The 15,946-nt window shown below is 43.0% G+C and overlaps 1 protein-coding gene across 5 annotated transcripts in view; it reads left to right on the forward strand.

The window, feature by feature from the left end:
• Positions 1-15,158, forward strand: part of CSNK2A1 (casein kinase 2 alpha 1) — a 39,130-nt gene extending 23,972 nt beyond the window's left edge. Inside the window, exons 4-14 of one of the 5 annotated variants that reach the window (XM_077460454.1) lie at positions 1,026-1,127; positions 1,239-1,289; positions 4,021-4,080; positions 4,492-4,575; positions 4,670-4,780; positions 4,907-5,008; positions 5,569-5,669; positions 7,158-7,306; positions 7,385-7,510; positions 7,813-7,853; positions 13,445-15,158. In XM_077460454.1, the coding sequence (XP_077316580.1) occupies positions 1,026-1,127; positions 1,239-1,289; positions 4,021-4,080; positions 4,492-4,575; positions 4,670-4,780; positions 4,907-5,008; positions 5,569-5,669; positions 7,158-7,306; positions 7,385-7,510; positions 7,813-7,826 (900 nt within the window). In that variant the 3' untranslated portion in view covers positions 7,827-7,853; positions 13,445-15,158. The remainder of the gene's footprint in view (positions 1-1,025; positions 1,128-1,238; positions 1,290-4,020; positions 4,081-4,491; positions 4,576-4,669; positions 4,781-4,906; positions 5,009-5,568; positions 5,670-7,157; positions 7,307-7,384; positions 7,511-7,812; positions 7,854-13,444) is intronic. The other 4 variants (XM_077460455.1, XM_077460450.1, XM_077460452.1 and 1 more) reach the window with 4 other exon arrangements.
• The last annotated feature ends 788 nt before the right edge of the window (positions 15,159-15,946 follow it).

Genomic DNA, 15,946 nt, shown 5'->3' on the forward strand with positions numbered 1-15,946 from the left:
CACTAGTCCCTGCTGTGATCTGGGACCCTTGTGTATCCCAGAAGATCCCGGGGGGGGGGGGGGGTGTAGATACCCGTGGGTGGCTCGGGTATCTATGCCAGGAGTGGGAGCAAATTACCTGTATTAGACAGGTATCTGCTCCCCCTGAAAGTTGCCAAATGTGACACTGGAGGGGGCCGGAACCGGGAAAACGGAAGTTCCATTTTTGGTTGGAACTTTGCTTTAATTGACAAAAAAAGTTAATTTTCTTGTCTATTTTCTAAAAACTTGTAGCAAAAAATGAGTACTAATACATTTCAACCATAAAAAGGAAATAATTCTAATGCTGGGTTCTCGACAAGTAGGATCTATCCTAAAAATAAAAAAAAAGCTGAAGAAGGTGGTGCACAAAAGGAGCAGTACATGTAGACCGGAAATGGCTACAAAGAGGCTGCATAAGATCAGCACTGAGAACAATGGTGGGGGAAAAAAAGCAGTGCTTTAGCACGTTAAATGTCGAATTTAGTTATAGCGGATCTACACAGATTCTGAGCACCATAATCGCTATTTAATAGTCAAAGCAAACTCTCCATTCCATCCATGCTTTATTTTGGTGAGAAATCGATTTTAAAAAACGCACCCCTAGCATTTCTGGCCCTGGCCATCTTGAGTAAGGGCGGATGGTTCATGTAGCATTTTATGGAATCCATCTGCCCTTTGCAGGCCTATGGCAGGGAGGCGTGCTTAGCCGAGAGAGCAGCTCCTCCCCTCCTGGGATGTATGACATAGGCCAGAAACAAGGAAGTATCTAAAACGTAAAAAAAGTTTAAAATGAATATCTACTTTTGCTATCTATTTACTAACGCTAGCAGCATGAGGATTAAAATAGTTGAGAGAGTGAAGTTCCGTTTCAAGTTCATATCTAAAGTTAAAAAAAAAAAGCGCTTATCTTCCTAACAGTTTGTGTGTGCTGAATCAGCCGCTTCTCCTCAGCCCACGATCATTACCACACCTAACACCTTTCCTCTCCACCTTTTTATTTATAGCCTGTGAAGAAGAAGAAAATTAAGCGTGAAATCAAGATTCTGGAGAATTTGCGAGGCGGGCCCAACATCATCACACTGGCTGACATAGTGAAAGATCCTGTGGTGAGCGGACTTTATCTCCTCCTCCCGACATGTATGATCCTGAGTGTTGGCTGCTGATCTCCCCTAGGCCTGCTCATGTTTGTAACTCCCTGATTGTTGTATTCCCTACAGTCCAGAACGCCGGCGCTGGTATTTGAACATGTCAACAACACAGATTTTAAGGTGAGATGCTGAGTTCCGTGCTGTAGTCTGTTTTCTGAGTCCACATCTTGAGGTACTGTCAAATTTACCTGAAATTTAAAGCTGAACTAAAGCAGCCCAGTTGTGATGATCGTAAGAAAATTCAGCATGCTGGTTGTACCCAAGTTGATCGTACTTTCAGCCTGTCCATTAATGGTTTGAATCTGTCGGTTCCTGCTGAATCGGTTGAGATTCGAACTGTGTATGGGCCGACCTTACTTTAAGCAGACTTGAACTTCCCTTAGGGACTTTTGTAGGGCTTACATTGTTCAGCTCCCCTCCTGTCTGGTTTTTCCTTTAATGACTGTGAAGACTTGGCTGTAGCAGATGCCCACACTTCACATTTTACCAGCTCTGGTGCTGCTTGCATTGCACCTACTGATGGTGATAATGTCTGAAGCCTAGAGTCCTAGAGCTCCGTCCTGTCATGGGAGTTTCCTTTAGCTCCATGGAGGTGTGTGGCTGCATCCCTTGCCTTTTTTGGCTGAGGTTTTTACTACATCCATGTGAGACTTCATGGCTCAAATCACCCAGTTATTTGCCACCTGCAGAGGCCACATGCATAAGACCCAGATATATAGTGAATGTTATAACTTGCCTAATGTAGCATACAATATGTCAGTTGAAGTACACGTTTGTGTGATAGAATGCATGGCCATTTAACCCCCACAAAAACCACCGGTGTGGCAAAGCATTTTACAGAACATCACGTCTCAGACTTGAGATCTTTTAAAGTGGTTGTAAAACGTAAACCTTTTTTTACCTTGGAATGCATTAGGTGTCAGTATCCCACCCCCACCCCCTTTACACTTATCTGAGCCCTCATTTGATTTTGCGCTGTGTATATCTGCAGCTCTTTTCTCCCCTCTCTTCTGGGTCTCACTGGCTTTGCTGAGGCGAGGGAACTGGGGCGATCCCGCTGTCTGTGAGTGAATGCAGCAGTGGGGCTTAAGTGCGAGCATGCACAAGTGCCCCCGTGGGAAGTGGCTTCCTATGGGGGCACTGGACAGAGGGGAGGGGCCAGGAGTGCCGGCCGGTAGGAGACCTGACCAGAGGAGGTTTCACGTCTGCTCTGTGCAATTCCATTGCCTAGAGCAGGTAAGTATAGACATGTTTGTTGTGTTGTGTTTTTTTTTTTTTATTTACCTTAATCACTTTAAGGTTCATACTGTTGAGATGGAGTGATCGTTTTTTTTTCCTTCTCTGTAAAAGAGAAGTATATTGAATTTTCAGATTAGATATACTCATCCCCCACCCCCCACCCATTCACAAATGGGACTTTTCCCGCTATCATGCAACCCATATAAACGTTTCCCTCGCGACCTCCACTTCTTTCTTTTCTCTCTTTCTTTTCTCTCTTTCTTTTCTCTCTTTCTTTTCTCTCTTTCTTTTCTCTCTTTCTTTTCTCTCTTTCTTTTCTCTCTTTCTTTTCTCTCTTTCTTTCTCTCTTTCTTTCTCTCTTTCTTTCTCTCTTTCTTTCTCTCTTTCTTTCTCTCTTTTCTTTCTCTCTTTCTTTCTCTCTTTCTTTCTCTCTTTCTTTCTCTCTTTCTTTCTCTCTCTTTCTCTCTTTCTTTCTCTCTTTCTTTCTCTCTTTCTTTCTCTCTTTCTTTCTCTCTCTTTCTCTCTTTCTTTCTCTCTTTCTTTCTCTCTTTCTTTCTCCGCCAATCATCTTGCCTCCACCTCCTCCCATTTCTATTTGTCCATGCCCCCTCCCCAACCCATACTTTCCTAAAAACAAGAGGGTGCACGGGCCTTGTGCATTAACCGAGACCCCTTTTTATTTAACTATTAAAAAGTAATATACTCACATAACACATGGACTCTTAAGCACAACATGCCCAGCAACACGATGTTCCTAAACTCTGCAGATTCCTAAACTCTGCAGATGCTTATGCATTTTGAGGGTGCCCCTGTTCAGAGCTAGAAAGTCTGCTGGACGACTTAGGATTATAAATAGAGATCTATATCTCATCGCCTGGTCAAGGCCCTTAGCTCCGCCCACAGTTATGGTGGCCAGATTTTGGCTGCTAATGTAAACAAAACAACCAAAACCGAGATCAGAAATGCTAAGGGCTGCAAACTTCCTTTGAACTAGAATAAACAGGCACACTAAATATAAGTTGTTAAAACGCATGCACTCATGTCTCCACCATGCACTGCTTTCCAGGCTGCATTATGGGGCAATGCAAGTAATGATAATACTGCAAGGGTTCAGTCTAGCCTGTTATAGGCCAGAAAGTATTTGGCTTTAGACGTGAGGTTCTTTGGGGGGGGGGGTTGAGCTGCAGGCGGACCCTAGTTCTTTATTTTGGGCTTATTAGCAATGTTTGCTGTTTTTGCCCACCCTTTAGTTGGTCTTAAAGTGCCACAAACATTTTGTGTCCCTCCATAGTCAAGACTATTTCTATTGAGGGACACGGGTCCATCCCTCTGTTTACGATCATGGTCTTGGGGTTGTACTTATTAACAAAACTAAGGCATGCTGGAGAGAAGGTGGTAGTAGAACCCAGGGGGCAAAAGACTGTTGTCCTGTGAATTCCATAAAATGGCAGTAAAAGCCTAATTGCTTCTACCCCCCCCCCCCCCAATCAAAAACAGAAATATTTTTGGCTGGACATACTTCTTAAAGCTAAGTTTTTCGCCATTTATTCATGTACTGTAAGGCTGCTGCAAAAGATGTACTAATCAGCCTTTTGTTCTTTCCTATCCACAGCAGTTATATCAAACTCTAACAGATTACGACATTAGGTTCTATATGTATGAAATATTAAAGGTATGTCCAGCACTTTGTTTACTTTCTGTCTCTGGGTATAGTTTCTCTAATGTTGTACTGAGATGCAAACTGGGGAAATAGACACTGTTCTTGCCTAGTATAATTTTATATGGTGTAACCTTATCTGCAGGTGTGTGGGGGTGTGTGTGTATGGCTATATGCTGTTGTATATGATCTAGATCCTGCTGTTAAAGGATACATTTTTTTCTTAAAGTGTGTTTTAATGCTGAACTAATTGGGTATTTCTGTTTTCAAAGAGCATTGTAAACTAAGTAGTGTTTTCATGACTGCGTAGAATGCTTTCATCTATTAACCATTTAGATCTGTTTTAGGCATATGTAATTATGCTGTGAAGGGAAGAAGTAAAACCACAGTTTTGTACATTTCTTCAATATGCTTTGTCCCCTTCAGGCTCTGGATTATTGTCACAGTATGGGTATCATGCACAGGGACGTGAAACCTCATAACGTTATGATTGATCACGAGCACAGAAAGGTATGCGACGCCCGCAGAATGTTCCAGGAACTTCCCATCAAAGGGAAAAAAACATTGCAACCTTTTTTATTTTATTTTTTCTCTCTCCCTCCAGCTCCGACTAATAGATTGGGGTCTCGCAGAGTTCTATCACCCGGGCCAGGAATACAATGTGAGAGTCGCCTCCAGATACTTCAAAGGGCCAGAGCTGCTTGTCGATTATCAGGTAAGCTTGTGACGAGACTGTCTGCCGGTTTTGATTTGGTGTATGTTCGTGAGGGTGGCGAGTGATTGTTTAAGACCTTCATTTTGATGTAATCTTCTCTCATTGGAATAACTTTTTGTTTTGCAGATGTATGATTACAGTCTAGATATGTGGAGCTTGGGCTGTATGTTAGCCAGCATGATCTTCAGAAAGGAGCCATTTTTCCACGGACATGACAATTACGATCAGGTGGGTCTCTGCCCTCAATCCCGTGCCTTAGCCTGGGTTCAAACTGCCCCCGACCTCGAAGTCCAGACCCCAGCGCAACTTTAATGCAAGTCTGAAAGTATTGCAGGCACCCTTTTTTTTCTTAGCCGGAGCAGCTTGGGTTGCACCGATTTAGAAATGTTCCATCGCCCAGAATCTGTTCCAACTGGGGTTTGACTTCTCATGTGATAAGTGCTCCAAAGTCAGTGATTGTCGCCCCAGAGATTTCGCCCCAGATGTGACATACCTATGACATTGACTTCACTGTTTTATGCTTACCTGTATCTTCTGTTTAGTTTATTAAATAATGTAATTTAAAAAGTGTAAACATATCTAAAATATCAGTTCACAACCATTAATAGTAAGGCATTGCTATGACCATGTTCTGGTTGAGGGCTAGACAGGTCCAAGGAGCAAGGAAGCAAACTTCCTTTATTCTTTAGGCCAATTCATAGTAAATCAAGTATAAAAGGGCCTTTATATTTGCAGTAGCTCGTTTGCTCTTTGCTACCAGACTAACCATTTTTTATTTTCTTTCTCAGCTGGTGAGAATAGCCAAAGTCCTGGGAACAGAAGATCTGTATGATTACATCGATAAGTACAATATTGAACTGGATCCTCGCTTCAATGACATTTTGGGCAGGTAAGCGCTTTTATTTTTTATCTTGTGACATTCTGTTGTAACAGGATGTATTTTACTCTGCAGTTGTCCAGTCTTCTGCTGCACCTTATTTGGCAGAGAGGCTGGTTAAAGGGAACCTATCCTTAAAGAGGAACTGCAGTCTGCTCACATAATTTGTAATAACATCTTTTGCATTCTGAAGCTTCCCTCCAAATACTGCATATTTTATATATATATATATACTGCGATTCTGTACTTGCCAAATATGCTGCAGAAATCTCCATCCACTGAGTCTGGCTGCAGCCGTTTTAACTGTGGGCAACTGAAGCTGCTGCCTTTTCACTTCCTGGATTTACACAGGCACGCCCCCAGCTCTGCAGCTTTCATTGACCCTCTTATGACTCATCCCCCCCCCCCCCCCCATTTTTTTTTTTTTTTTTTATATGAATGCAAAAAGCTTTAGACAGCCCAGTAACATTCCATTTTGTTTTTTGCTGTACTCTGTTAGTGATTTAAAAGTCAAAACGTGTATTACCTTAAAGAGGAAGTAAACTATCCCACTCTGATTCTGCTTTTCATTTAGTCCATTATAATAAGTCATTATCAGACTATAGCCACTGTAATCCAGCCCAAATCGCATATTACTTTAAAAAACTTGTTTCCAGGGGTTAGGCAGCGCCATCTTAAGTATTGTTTTCTGAGTCCACAATGAAGTGTATTTCTGCCCTTACATTGAGCACTTCCTGTACTGTTAACCAAGCCTCCTTCTCAATCCAACGTTTCTATGGCAACCCTGCTTCCCTGTTCATAGCTTACTTGTTTCTTTCATAGTATTTACTTGTGCCAATATCTAATGTTTCCCTTCCTCAGACTTATCAGCTTCAGCTGATAAGACTGCAGTAATGGCCAAGTTTAGACTGTATGGGAGGTCACATGGTGTGTAGAAGGAAGCTCTGAGTGATTAGCAGAGTTCAGTGTTGTGTGCTGTAGGAAGTCCTGATAACCGATAGATAAGACATAGAGAGTGTGCCTTAAATCAGGGGAGATCTGAGCATGCTCAGTGACTTCATTCTACAGAACAACAAGGATTACAACAATACTAAGCAAGTAAGTAGATATATACAAGCAGTGTTCATTAGGGTTTTTTATGCTGATTTACATGGGACAAAGTTGTCAGGGAGGGTTTACAACCATTTTAATGCATTATCTGTATTAAAGTGTTTTGTAACCTTTAAAGCATGTTTATGCAGCACAGTGCTTCCACCTAAAATACCTGGCTGATCCTGCTTGGTTCTGCCCACAGTGTAGTGCTAACACCTCAGTGACTTCTGGAAAGAAAATGCGGTGGCGTGTTGGTATTGAAGGGGAAGTGTCCTAAATGTCAAGTATAGCCAATATTTGCATGCTGGCAGCCACGTTTTTTAGGTTTTTCTATGGACAGCTTCACTTTTACAGCCATGGATTTAATGGCGGCTCTCTCAAACATTGCTCCATTCTTTCACCCTCCAGACATTCCCGTAAGCGGTGGGAGCGCTTTGTGCACAGTGAGAATCAGCACCTGGTCAGTCCAGAGGCTCTGGATTTCCTGGACAAACTGCTGCGATACGATCACCAGACACGACTGACTGCTCGTGAAGCCATGGACCACCCATATTTCTGTGAGTATCAATCCCGCCTCGGCCTCCCATTACTGAACAGGAGAAGGGTGATTTCTCATGCTGTGTCTTTCCTTGCAGACCCCATTGTGAAGGACCAGTCTCGGATGGGCACCTCTAACATGCCCAGCGGCAGCACCCCAGTCAGTAGCGCCAGTATGATGTCAGGTCAGTCCCTGCCCAAGTCCAGTGTCCGTGACAAGTCAGGTCAGTCCTTGGCAGGTGTAGCATGGCTCCCTCTGGTGGTGGTTCCCTGTATACGGATGATCACACTGTCAATGTGCACTTTAATTATGCACCTGTAATTGGGCTCCTTCCTAGAAATCTGTTGGTCTTCAATCTAGCAGCAGAAAAACTGCACAGTTGGGTGTATTCCTCAATTTCTTGTGATCCACATTTTTATTTTATTTTTTACTTTTAATTTCGCACTTACCACAAAAACGGGTCTGATAACTACTTGATCATCAGTCTGTATTGCAATCAATGTTTGACAAATCTTTATATAACAGGTCCACTTCCGTGAAGCACTTCCCTCAGTATGAGATGTCCAGTAAGCACATTTCTTGTATTTATAGCCTTAAATGCATCTTGCCCAAGGTATAGGATATTTATCCTGAGGTGCAGATGAGACCGCTCTATTTAGTCTAGAAACCATTTCACATAGAAATGTACGTTCTCTGGTGTTCTCTATTCAGATTTTCATGCTTCCATGGAAGCTTTCAAGTTGTCTGCAATTCCTAAACTATACAGTTTAAACTCAGGGGTCTCAAAGTGGCGGCCCTCCAGCTATTGCAAAACAAGTCCCATCATGCCTGAGGGGAGTCATGTTTGTAACTGTCAGCCTTACAATGCCTCATGGGACTTGTAGTTTCGCAATAACCGGAGGGCAACCAGTTTGAGAGGGACACTAGTCAAACCAGATCAGTAAATAAAAATTGTGGTTGGTCAGCCATGTTTTCATTACATCAATTTGCACTAATTGTAAATTGCAGATCTGAACAGGACATACTCGGGGAAAATTCATAAAGGTAGTGGAAGATGCCCTTTAGGATTCTGTGAGGAAGGAATGTCCATACCACACATTTCTTCCCGAATGCAGTCCTGGCTGAGGAGTTTTATACCGGGGGGTGGGGGGGGGGATAAGAGCCTCTGATGGGCTATTTCCCCCTCCAGACAGATCCTCTGTATACCAGAGGATGGATCCATAGCCGATATTCATTCCAGTAGCAACTTTCTTATCTGCCCTCTGGCCCTCTGCTGTGCACTGTCACTCAGAAGTGGAGCGACCCTAATAGGGAACTCGCCTCATTTCTGTGAGACACGGGTAGTTCCTAAGAGACCTACTGCCAGAAACATGGCGGAGCCTTTTTGTATTCCCCTGAGTGCTGCTTGCTTAGATCTGTTTTTGTGTAAAGCTAGGTGGAGGATTTTTTTTCTTATTTCTCCACCTACTTTTATATATGTAGTTGTTGGTAATAGCTAACCCCAACATTCCTAAACAACATAACTTATCTAGAATATGAATCTCCTTTTGGTACACACTAGTGATTGAAAATCATAATAGCTGAAACTATTAGTAACCTTTGCTGTTCTGTTTAAAAGCACATGTGAGTTTGTTTAGCTTTTCATTTTTTCATTTTTTATTTTTATGCTTTTGAGTGTTTAAAGCTAAATCCTGGTCCCTTTCTTCTCTCCTTCCTTCCTCTCCCCTTTCTCTCTCCTTCCTTTTTTTCCTCTCCTTCCTTCCTTCCTTCTCTCTCCTTCCTTCCTTCCTTCCTCCTTCCTCTTCCTTCCTTCCTTCCTTCCTTCCTTCTCCTTCCTTCCTTCCTTCCTTCCTTCCTTCCTTCCTTCCTTCCTCTCTCTCCTTCCTTCCTTCCTCTCTCTCCTTCCTTCCTTCCTCTCTCTCCTTCCTTCCTTCCTTCCTTTCCTTTCTCTCTCCTTCCTTCCTTCCTTCCTTTCTCTCTCCTTCCTTCCTTCCTTCCTTTCTCTCTCTCCCTTCCTTCCTTCCTTCCTTCCTCTCTCTCCTTCCTTCCTTCCTTCCTTCCTCTCTCTCCTTCCTTCCTTCCTTCCTTCCTTCCTCTCTCTCCTTCCTTCCTTCCTTCCTTCCTTCCTCTCTCTCCTTCCTTCCTTCCTTCCTTCCTCTCTCTCCTTCCTTCCTTCCTTCCTTCCTCTCTCTCCTTCCTTCCTTCCTTCCTTCCTCTCTCTCCTTCCTTCCTTCCTTCCTTCCTTCCTCTCTCTCCTTCCTTCCTTCCTTCCTTCCTTCCTCTCTCTCCTTCCTTCCTTCCTTCCTCTCTCTCCTTCCTTCCTTCCTTCCCCTTCCTCTCTCTCCCCCTCTCCCCGTTTACCAATATAGCATTAATGTACTTATTTTGCAAAAATTATAGCTTTCCATTCTACACAGGCTTTACCCTACTCTCCTCCATAGCGTTTTAATCACGCAGCTTAATTACTTCTACTTACTTCCTGGTCAGACTTCAGGTCATGACGAAGAAAAATTTGACCAGCTGATCTCATTGGCGCACACCCTGCATCATCTTCACTCAAGCTGGTCAGCTCCTTCCTGTGCCATGACCTAAAGTCTGACCCAGAAGTAATCAAGCCATGTTAATAATTGGATTGTGTGATCAGACAGATGGTTTTTACTGTTTTGGGGATACGGTGTGTTTAAAAAAAAAAAAGCTCATAATCGCTGATCACCGCCGGCTGCAGCTATCCGCTCTGGAGAAGAGCCGATCGCCTAACAACCGACTCTCTATTTAAATCACATAAAAAATCTGGGAAAACAGCACTGTCCAAAAAAAATTACTAAAAAATCCTATATCAGTGAAACAGGAAAGGGGAGAGACAAGAAGATGAGGCTTCAGTCCATTTAGGTGACTCTATACAAAACCCCCTCCAAGTATGTAGCAAGTGCACCCAGAGAAAGCACCCAGAGAAAGGAATTCCTCCACCACTAGATTCAGTGAGGCTTACCAGCTGACAAGATCTCTTTTTAGGGCGATCATACGTGCTTGCAAACAAAACCATCAATCCGGTCCCTTTAAATCACATGATGGCTGTGATTGGACAGGGCCCTCCTGCCGATCTGAGATGGGCATCAGGATCTCACAGCTGCGCTGGCATGACCTCACCCCCCCCCCCCCCTTTCTGAAGGACGTTCCTCAACGTCCACTCAAGAGGAAGCGCTTAACCTGGCTGTTTGTGCTGTGGCTGGGTGGGATGTACCGTATTTATCGGCGTATAACACGCACTTTTTTCCCCTTAAAATCGAGGGAAAATCATGGGTGCGTGTTATACGCCGATCTGCGCCGTCTGTGGAGCGCCGCCGACATTTACCGAGCTGAGCCGAGTGTACTGTGTACTCGGCTCCGCTCTCAGTCACGCCCAGTCCCGCCTCCTAGCCTTTACGTCCCGTCATTGGCCTGGTGTTGTGTCCATCACAGGAGCCAGGACAAGGGGCGGGACGGGGGCGTTACTGCGAGCAGAGCCGAGTAGCCGAGTACTCTCGGCTCAGCTCGGTCTATGTCAGCGGCGGGAGGAGCCGAAGATCTCGGCGGCGGTAAATTTAAAACTAGCCATGCTGCAATTTTGGGAAAGGCTGCAGGGGGACAGTGGAAGGCTATATTGATGGGCATTTAAAATGTAAGGTTTTTTTCCTTAAACTTCCCTCCTAAACTTGGGGTGCGTGTTATACGCCAATAAATACAGTAATTAAATGGATATGAAGAGTGAGGTAAGCCTATGTAGAATTAATGGAAAGCTGTTTTATTTTTGCAAAATAAGTACATGGATGATATATTGCTACACAAGGGAGCTGGAATTTAGAAAAGGGTGCGGGTAGGGATGTATAGTTTCCCTTAGAGATTATCTATAGGCATGTTCAACTTGTTTAGAGAAGTTCGAAGTGCATTAACCAGAAAAAATCTGAATCTGAGATTTTGTTTTGTCACCCGAAAAGTAATTGAGGGGGGAATCTCCTAAACGGGGTCAGACAGATGTTCTAATCCCTCTCCACTCCATCCAAAACTAAATTTGTGTACAAGTAAACATGCATCAGATTTTTGTAGTACCGTATTTGCCGGCGTATAAGACGACTGGGCGTATAAGACGACCCCCTATTTTTCAAGTGAAAACATAGGTTTTGGGCAATACTCGTGGTATAAGACTACCCCCCTTCTGAGGCAACACCATTTAAAAAAAACATTAGAACGATTAAAAAATACAAAGCAAGAATGCCAACTACTCATCCGCCATGCTGTGTTATGTCATAAAGTAAATCAAACAATAATAACACAAACAGAGATCTATTGAATGCCACAACTCTGGAAAGTAGAATTTTTCACTAACCAAACCTATACCACTTTTGGGTTACATTCTATGGGAATTGTCCACCAAAATGCATTTAATAACCCCCCTGTCATATGTCCCAGATTTACCTGTCCCTCTTGGGTGCCTGAGACCTCAAAGGCAAATAGCAGGATGTATAGTAGTAGGAGATCAGTGAATGGATTTACCCAGGGAAGTATGGTGAGCGGTGTATTATTTTAATGAATACAACGCCTGCTTGGATTGGCAGAGGCTGTAGCATCATCAGCCCTTGCCTCTCTGTCTCAAAGCCAATCCGAGCAGGCTACTCTATGTAGCCTGCTCGGATTGGCAGTGGTTGTTACTCCAATCCAAGCAGGCTCTGTATTCATTAATAGAATACATCGCTCGCCGGGATTGGCTCAACGGCGTATACTGTTTGTTGCTGAAGCCACATACAGTATTAGCAGACATTTGGGGGCTGACATCCATCGGGCAGCATTGTATACCTGTATACCCGGCGTATAAGACGACCCCCAATTTTTGGGCATTTTTTTTAAGTGTAAAAGGTAGTCTTATACGCCAGCAAATACAGTAATTTTTCTTCCAAAACTTGTAAACTTTTGCCACTAAAAGCATAAAAAAAAAATCATAAATCTCTGTAGTATATGCAATCTTTTTCCCATGTTTGTTCCTATTTAAACATTAGGTTGTGGAAATAAACTGATGTGCCGGAAACGGTGTGCTCCTACCGTCCTGTGTGACAGGACAGTGACATTTTTGGCACTAAATTCAAAAATGTCTTTGTTTTTCTGATTACAAATAGCCCCCCAAATCTCCATAACCTCTTCTTTCATTTATCAAACCGATATAATAAATCTTTAGCAGACTAATAGGGCAACCTTTTTCAACCAGGGTGCTGATGTTTCTTCAGGGGTCTTGGCAAAATGCCTAAAAATTGCTCAAATTGTATACAAGCCGGCATGTGGATCAAGCCTGCCTTTTAGTTACACAAAGCCACAGGTTTTTATGGTGCACCATTCAACCTTCCAGCCGCCAGCGTCCTAACAACCAATGATGATAAAAAGATTGACTATTGCCTGCACAGCATCCTTGTTTGACCCGACCCTCCCCGTCCCTGTAAACACTGGGGGTCACATTAGCTGAGTGATGAAGGGAAACTGAGGGAGAAGAGAAACACTAGAATACTAGTTGGTACCAGTGTGCAAAAGTGTATTTGCTTTGAAAGCCTCTAATGTTGGATGTCCTAGGTGTGTCGATACTACCGCAATATGTAAAACTATTAGAATTTTTTTTTTTTTTTTTCACATTTTAGAATGGGGTGCCTTGAGATAGTCCATAATTTTAAAGGGTGCCTTAACTGAAAAGGTTTAGAAGCACTGCAATAGGGAGCAAATAAGACGGTTCATTGTTTTACATACAGTTCAAACTTCCTATGGCTGTGCATATCATGGCACTGCTGTCCACCAACTACTGGTGCAGGACTACAAGTTCCATGAACACCGGGCACTCTATTCATAATGGTAGGCTGCACAGAAACATTGAGAAGTTTTAAGTACACCTAAAGGTTAATTATTTTTAGTGTGCCTGGGTTTACATGCATTCTTCTGGGTTGCAGCACTTGGTGCTATGATACGTACATTATTATATAGTAAAGTTTAGATTTGGTCTGCATCTTTGCAAAATAAATCCAGGGCCGTCCTTGGGTCAATCTGTCATTGCAGAATCCGCTGCTGCTTTTCTCTTTTCTATGTGTGTAATCACCCACTAAATTTAATTTTTTTTTATTTTTTATTTTTTCTTTTCTCCTACCAGGGATTTCCACGGTGCCAACTCCCTCAGCTCTGGGTTCTCTAGCTGGATCTCCAGTCATCTCTGCAACCAACACCCTCGGGACGCCCGTCGCAGCCACTGCCGGAGCCCCCCAGTAGGGTTTTTCTGCCCTGGCGCTCTGTCAGGAAGAGGGCAAGCAGATCCGGAAGAAGAAAAAAAAAAAAAATCCCCCACACCTCAGCCCCTCTACCTGATTACAACTCCCACCTTTCTGTGGAGGGAGGGGGCTGCCCAAAGAACAACCATGCCCCCTGGACGCGCCGTATCTGAGCAGTTGCTTGTGGATCTTTAGTAGTTCTGTCATTATATATATAAAAAAAAAAAATTATAGGCTGAATAATTTTTTTTTTTTTTCTTTTTTTTTTTACTTTTGTTATGGCACCTGTTCACAGGTGGTACTTGTGTCTCTGGGCCGTGGATCCTGGACTTGGCCCTCTCCAATATCTCCCTGGATGTTTCATTGTTTAATTTCTGTTCTGTTTCTGCTCCTCCTCATTACCTTGTCTCTCTGTCTTCTGCTGCAGAGGGAGGGATGAGGGATAGTTTTTTGCCATGTACCTTAATCCTCCTGGCTGGACTTTGCTGTGACTCAGCAGTCATTTGGCATCTGCATGGTTTCCTTTCTTTTTTCTTTATTTTTTTTTCCTCCCCCATAAAGGGCTGCAATGTCCTCCTGTTTTGGTATTGCACCGTAGTTTTTGATATATATATATACCCAAAAATATTAGTATGCCACCACATGTAAATGGTTGAGACTGCCATCCACTGGACTAATGTTGCTAGTTCCTGTTCATAATCCATTCATAGGCAGGACAGGCAAAGCCACAGTATGCCAGTCTCCACGATATATGGTGACAGGTACAATTTCTTTAATAAATAAAAAAAAGTCTCTCTAGATTCTATTTCTTTTCTGTAGACAACTGTACAATAGAGCAACAGGAGCCACGTCTTGTTTAGGGTGTTTTTTTTTTTTTTTTTTGTTTTTTTGGATAGCATAATAATCTATCAGCCAGCAGAATAAAGTTACGGGGAAATAAGGCGATTTCCTGTTTAAGATTATGCTATATTAATAGCTGGCGTACAGCGAGACACTTGTTGGCTCTTTCTGTGCTCTTTCCAAAGAGAAAGTTGTCCGATTGGAAAAAGAATGCTGCCTGGGGAGGCTTAGAATACATTTTTGGATATATGCGATTCATAATTTTAAATTGGCCTTTTTTTTTTTTTTATCTTTTTTTTTTTCTGATATCAAGCCCTAATGGGCCCTGTATCACAGAAACCACCTTATTAAGTATTTTGCCCCATTAAGCCAAACTGCCCCCACCAGCCACTTTTTTTTTTTTTTCCGTCTGAGTGGCACCTTGTTCTTTCACTTGCCATGCATCTTCCCCTAACATTTTACCTACATGGAGCTGTAAGAATGATGCCCGCGCTCCTCCTTCCCATTCAGCGTGGGGGGGTTTTTTTTTTTTTTGGTCCCATTTGGAGACGCCCCACATCCACCACAACTGTTTTTATTTCTCTCCTACCCCCAGAAAGATTTTTGTTCCAGTCGACAAAATTCTCCCTACACCCATTTTCCCTGTTGTCCAGCAAAGAGCGGTCCCAGTGACAGATGATGCTTTTTTCCTTCACATGTGACAGATCTAATGTTGGAACTATTTGGTGTAAATAAACATGGTTTTATTTATCAAGGTTAGATTCTGTCTTCTGGCTCAGCACCTTTATTGGGTTCATGTGTAATGTTTCCTCTCACTGTACTTTGGGGTACTAGCTTGTAAATAGTTTTAATCCGCATTTACAATATAAACTGTTGCTTTGTTGAAATAGCTTTCACCTTCCATTGTCTGGATGTTGAATATAGATCTTAAAATGGTTATAAACCCTTACAAACCACTTTGACCTACAGGTAAGCCTAGATTAAGGCTTACCTGTGGGTCCAAGAAATATCTCCTAAACCTGCACGGTTTAGGAGATATTTACGTAGACAGCGGCGCGCAGGCGCACTGGGCAGACCACACATCGCGGCGATATGCCGCTCGTGTCGGCTCCCGTGCGCATGCGTGGGAGTGACGTCATCGCAGCTCTGGCGATTCACAGCGCCGGAGCAGCGAGACCCGGAACTCGCTCTGGGATACATGGCAGCAGCGAAGAGGAAGACGGAGGACTGCTTCAGGGGCTTCGTTCTCAGGTAAGTTATTCATAATGAGCTAGTGTGCTATGCATACTAGCTCATTATGCCTTTGCCTTACAGGGGGTGTGTGTTTTTTTTTTTTTTTTTTTTTTTATTGCCTTTATTTCCTCCTTTAATGGCAATATTGGTTGTGGGTATTAACCACTTTAGTCCCAGTACAAAAAATAATCAAGTATGGGACTGAGGCAGGCTGAAACACAATATAGAAGTAAAAATTTATTGGCATAAGTGTCAAAATGTGTAACATTTACTTTTCATGTACAATGCTTAAAGCATATACAACACCCTAGTAT

Source organism: Lithobates pipiens, unplaced genomic scaffold (genome assembly GCF_037356315.1).
Source record: "Lithobates pipiens isolate NorthernLeopardFrog02 unplaced genomic scaffold, aLitPip1_a1.2 Scaffold_28, whole genome shotgun sequence".
Taxonomy (NCBI): domain Eukaryota; kingdom Metazoa; phylum Chordata; class Amphibia; order Anura; family Ranidae; genus Lithobates; species Lithobates pipiens.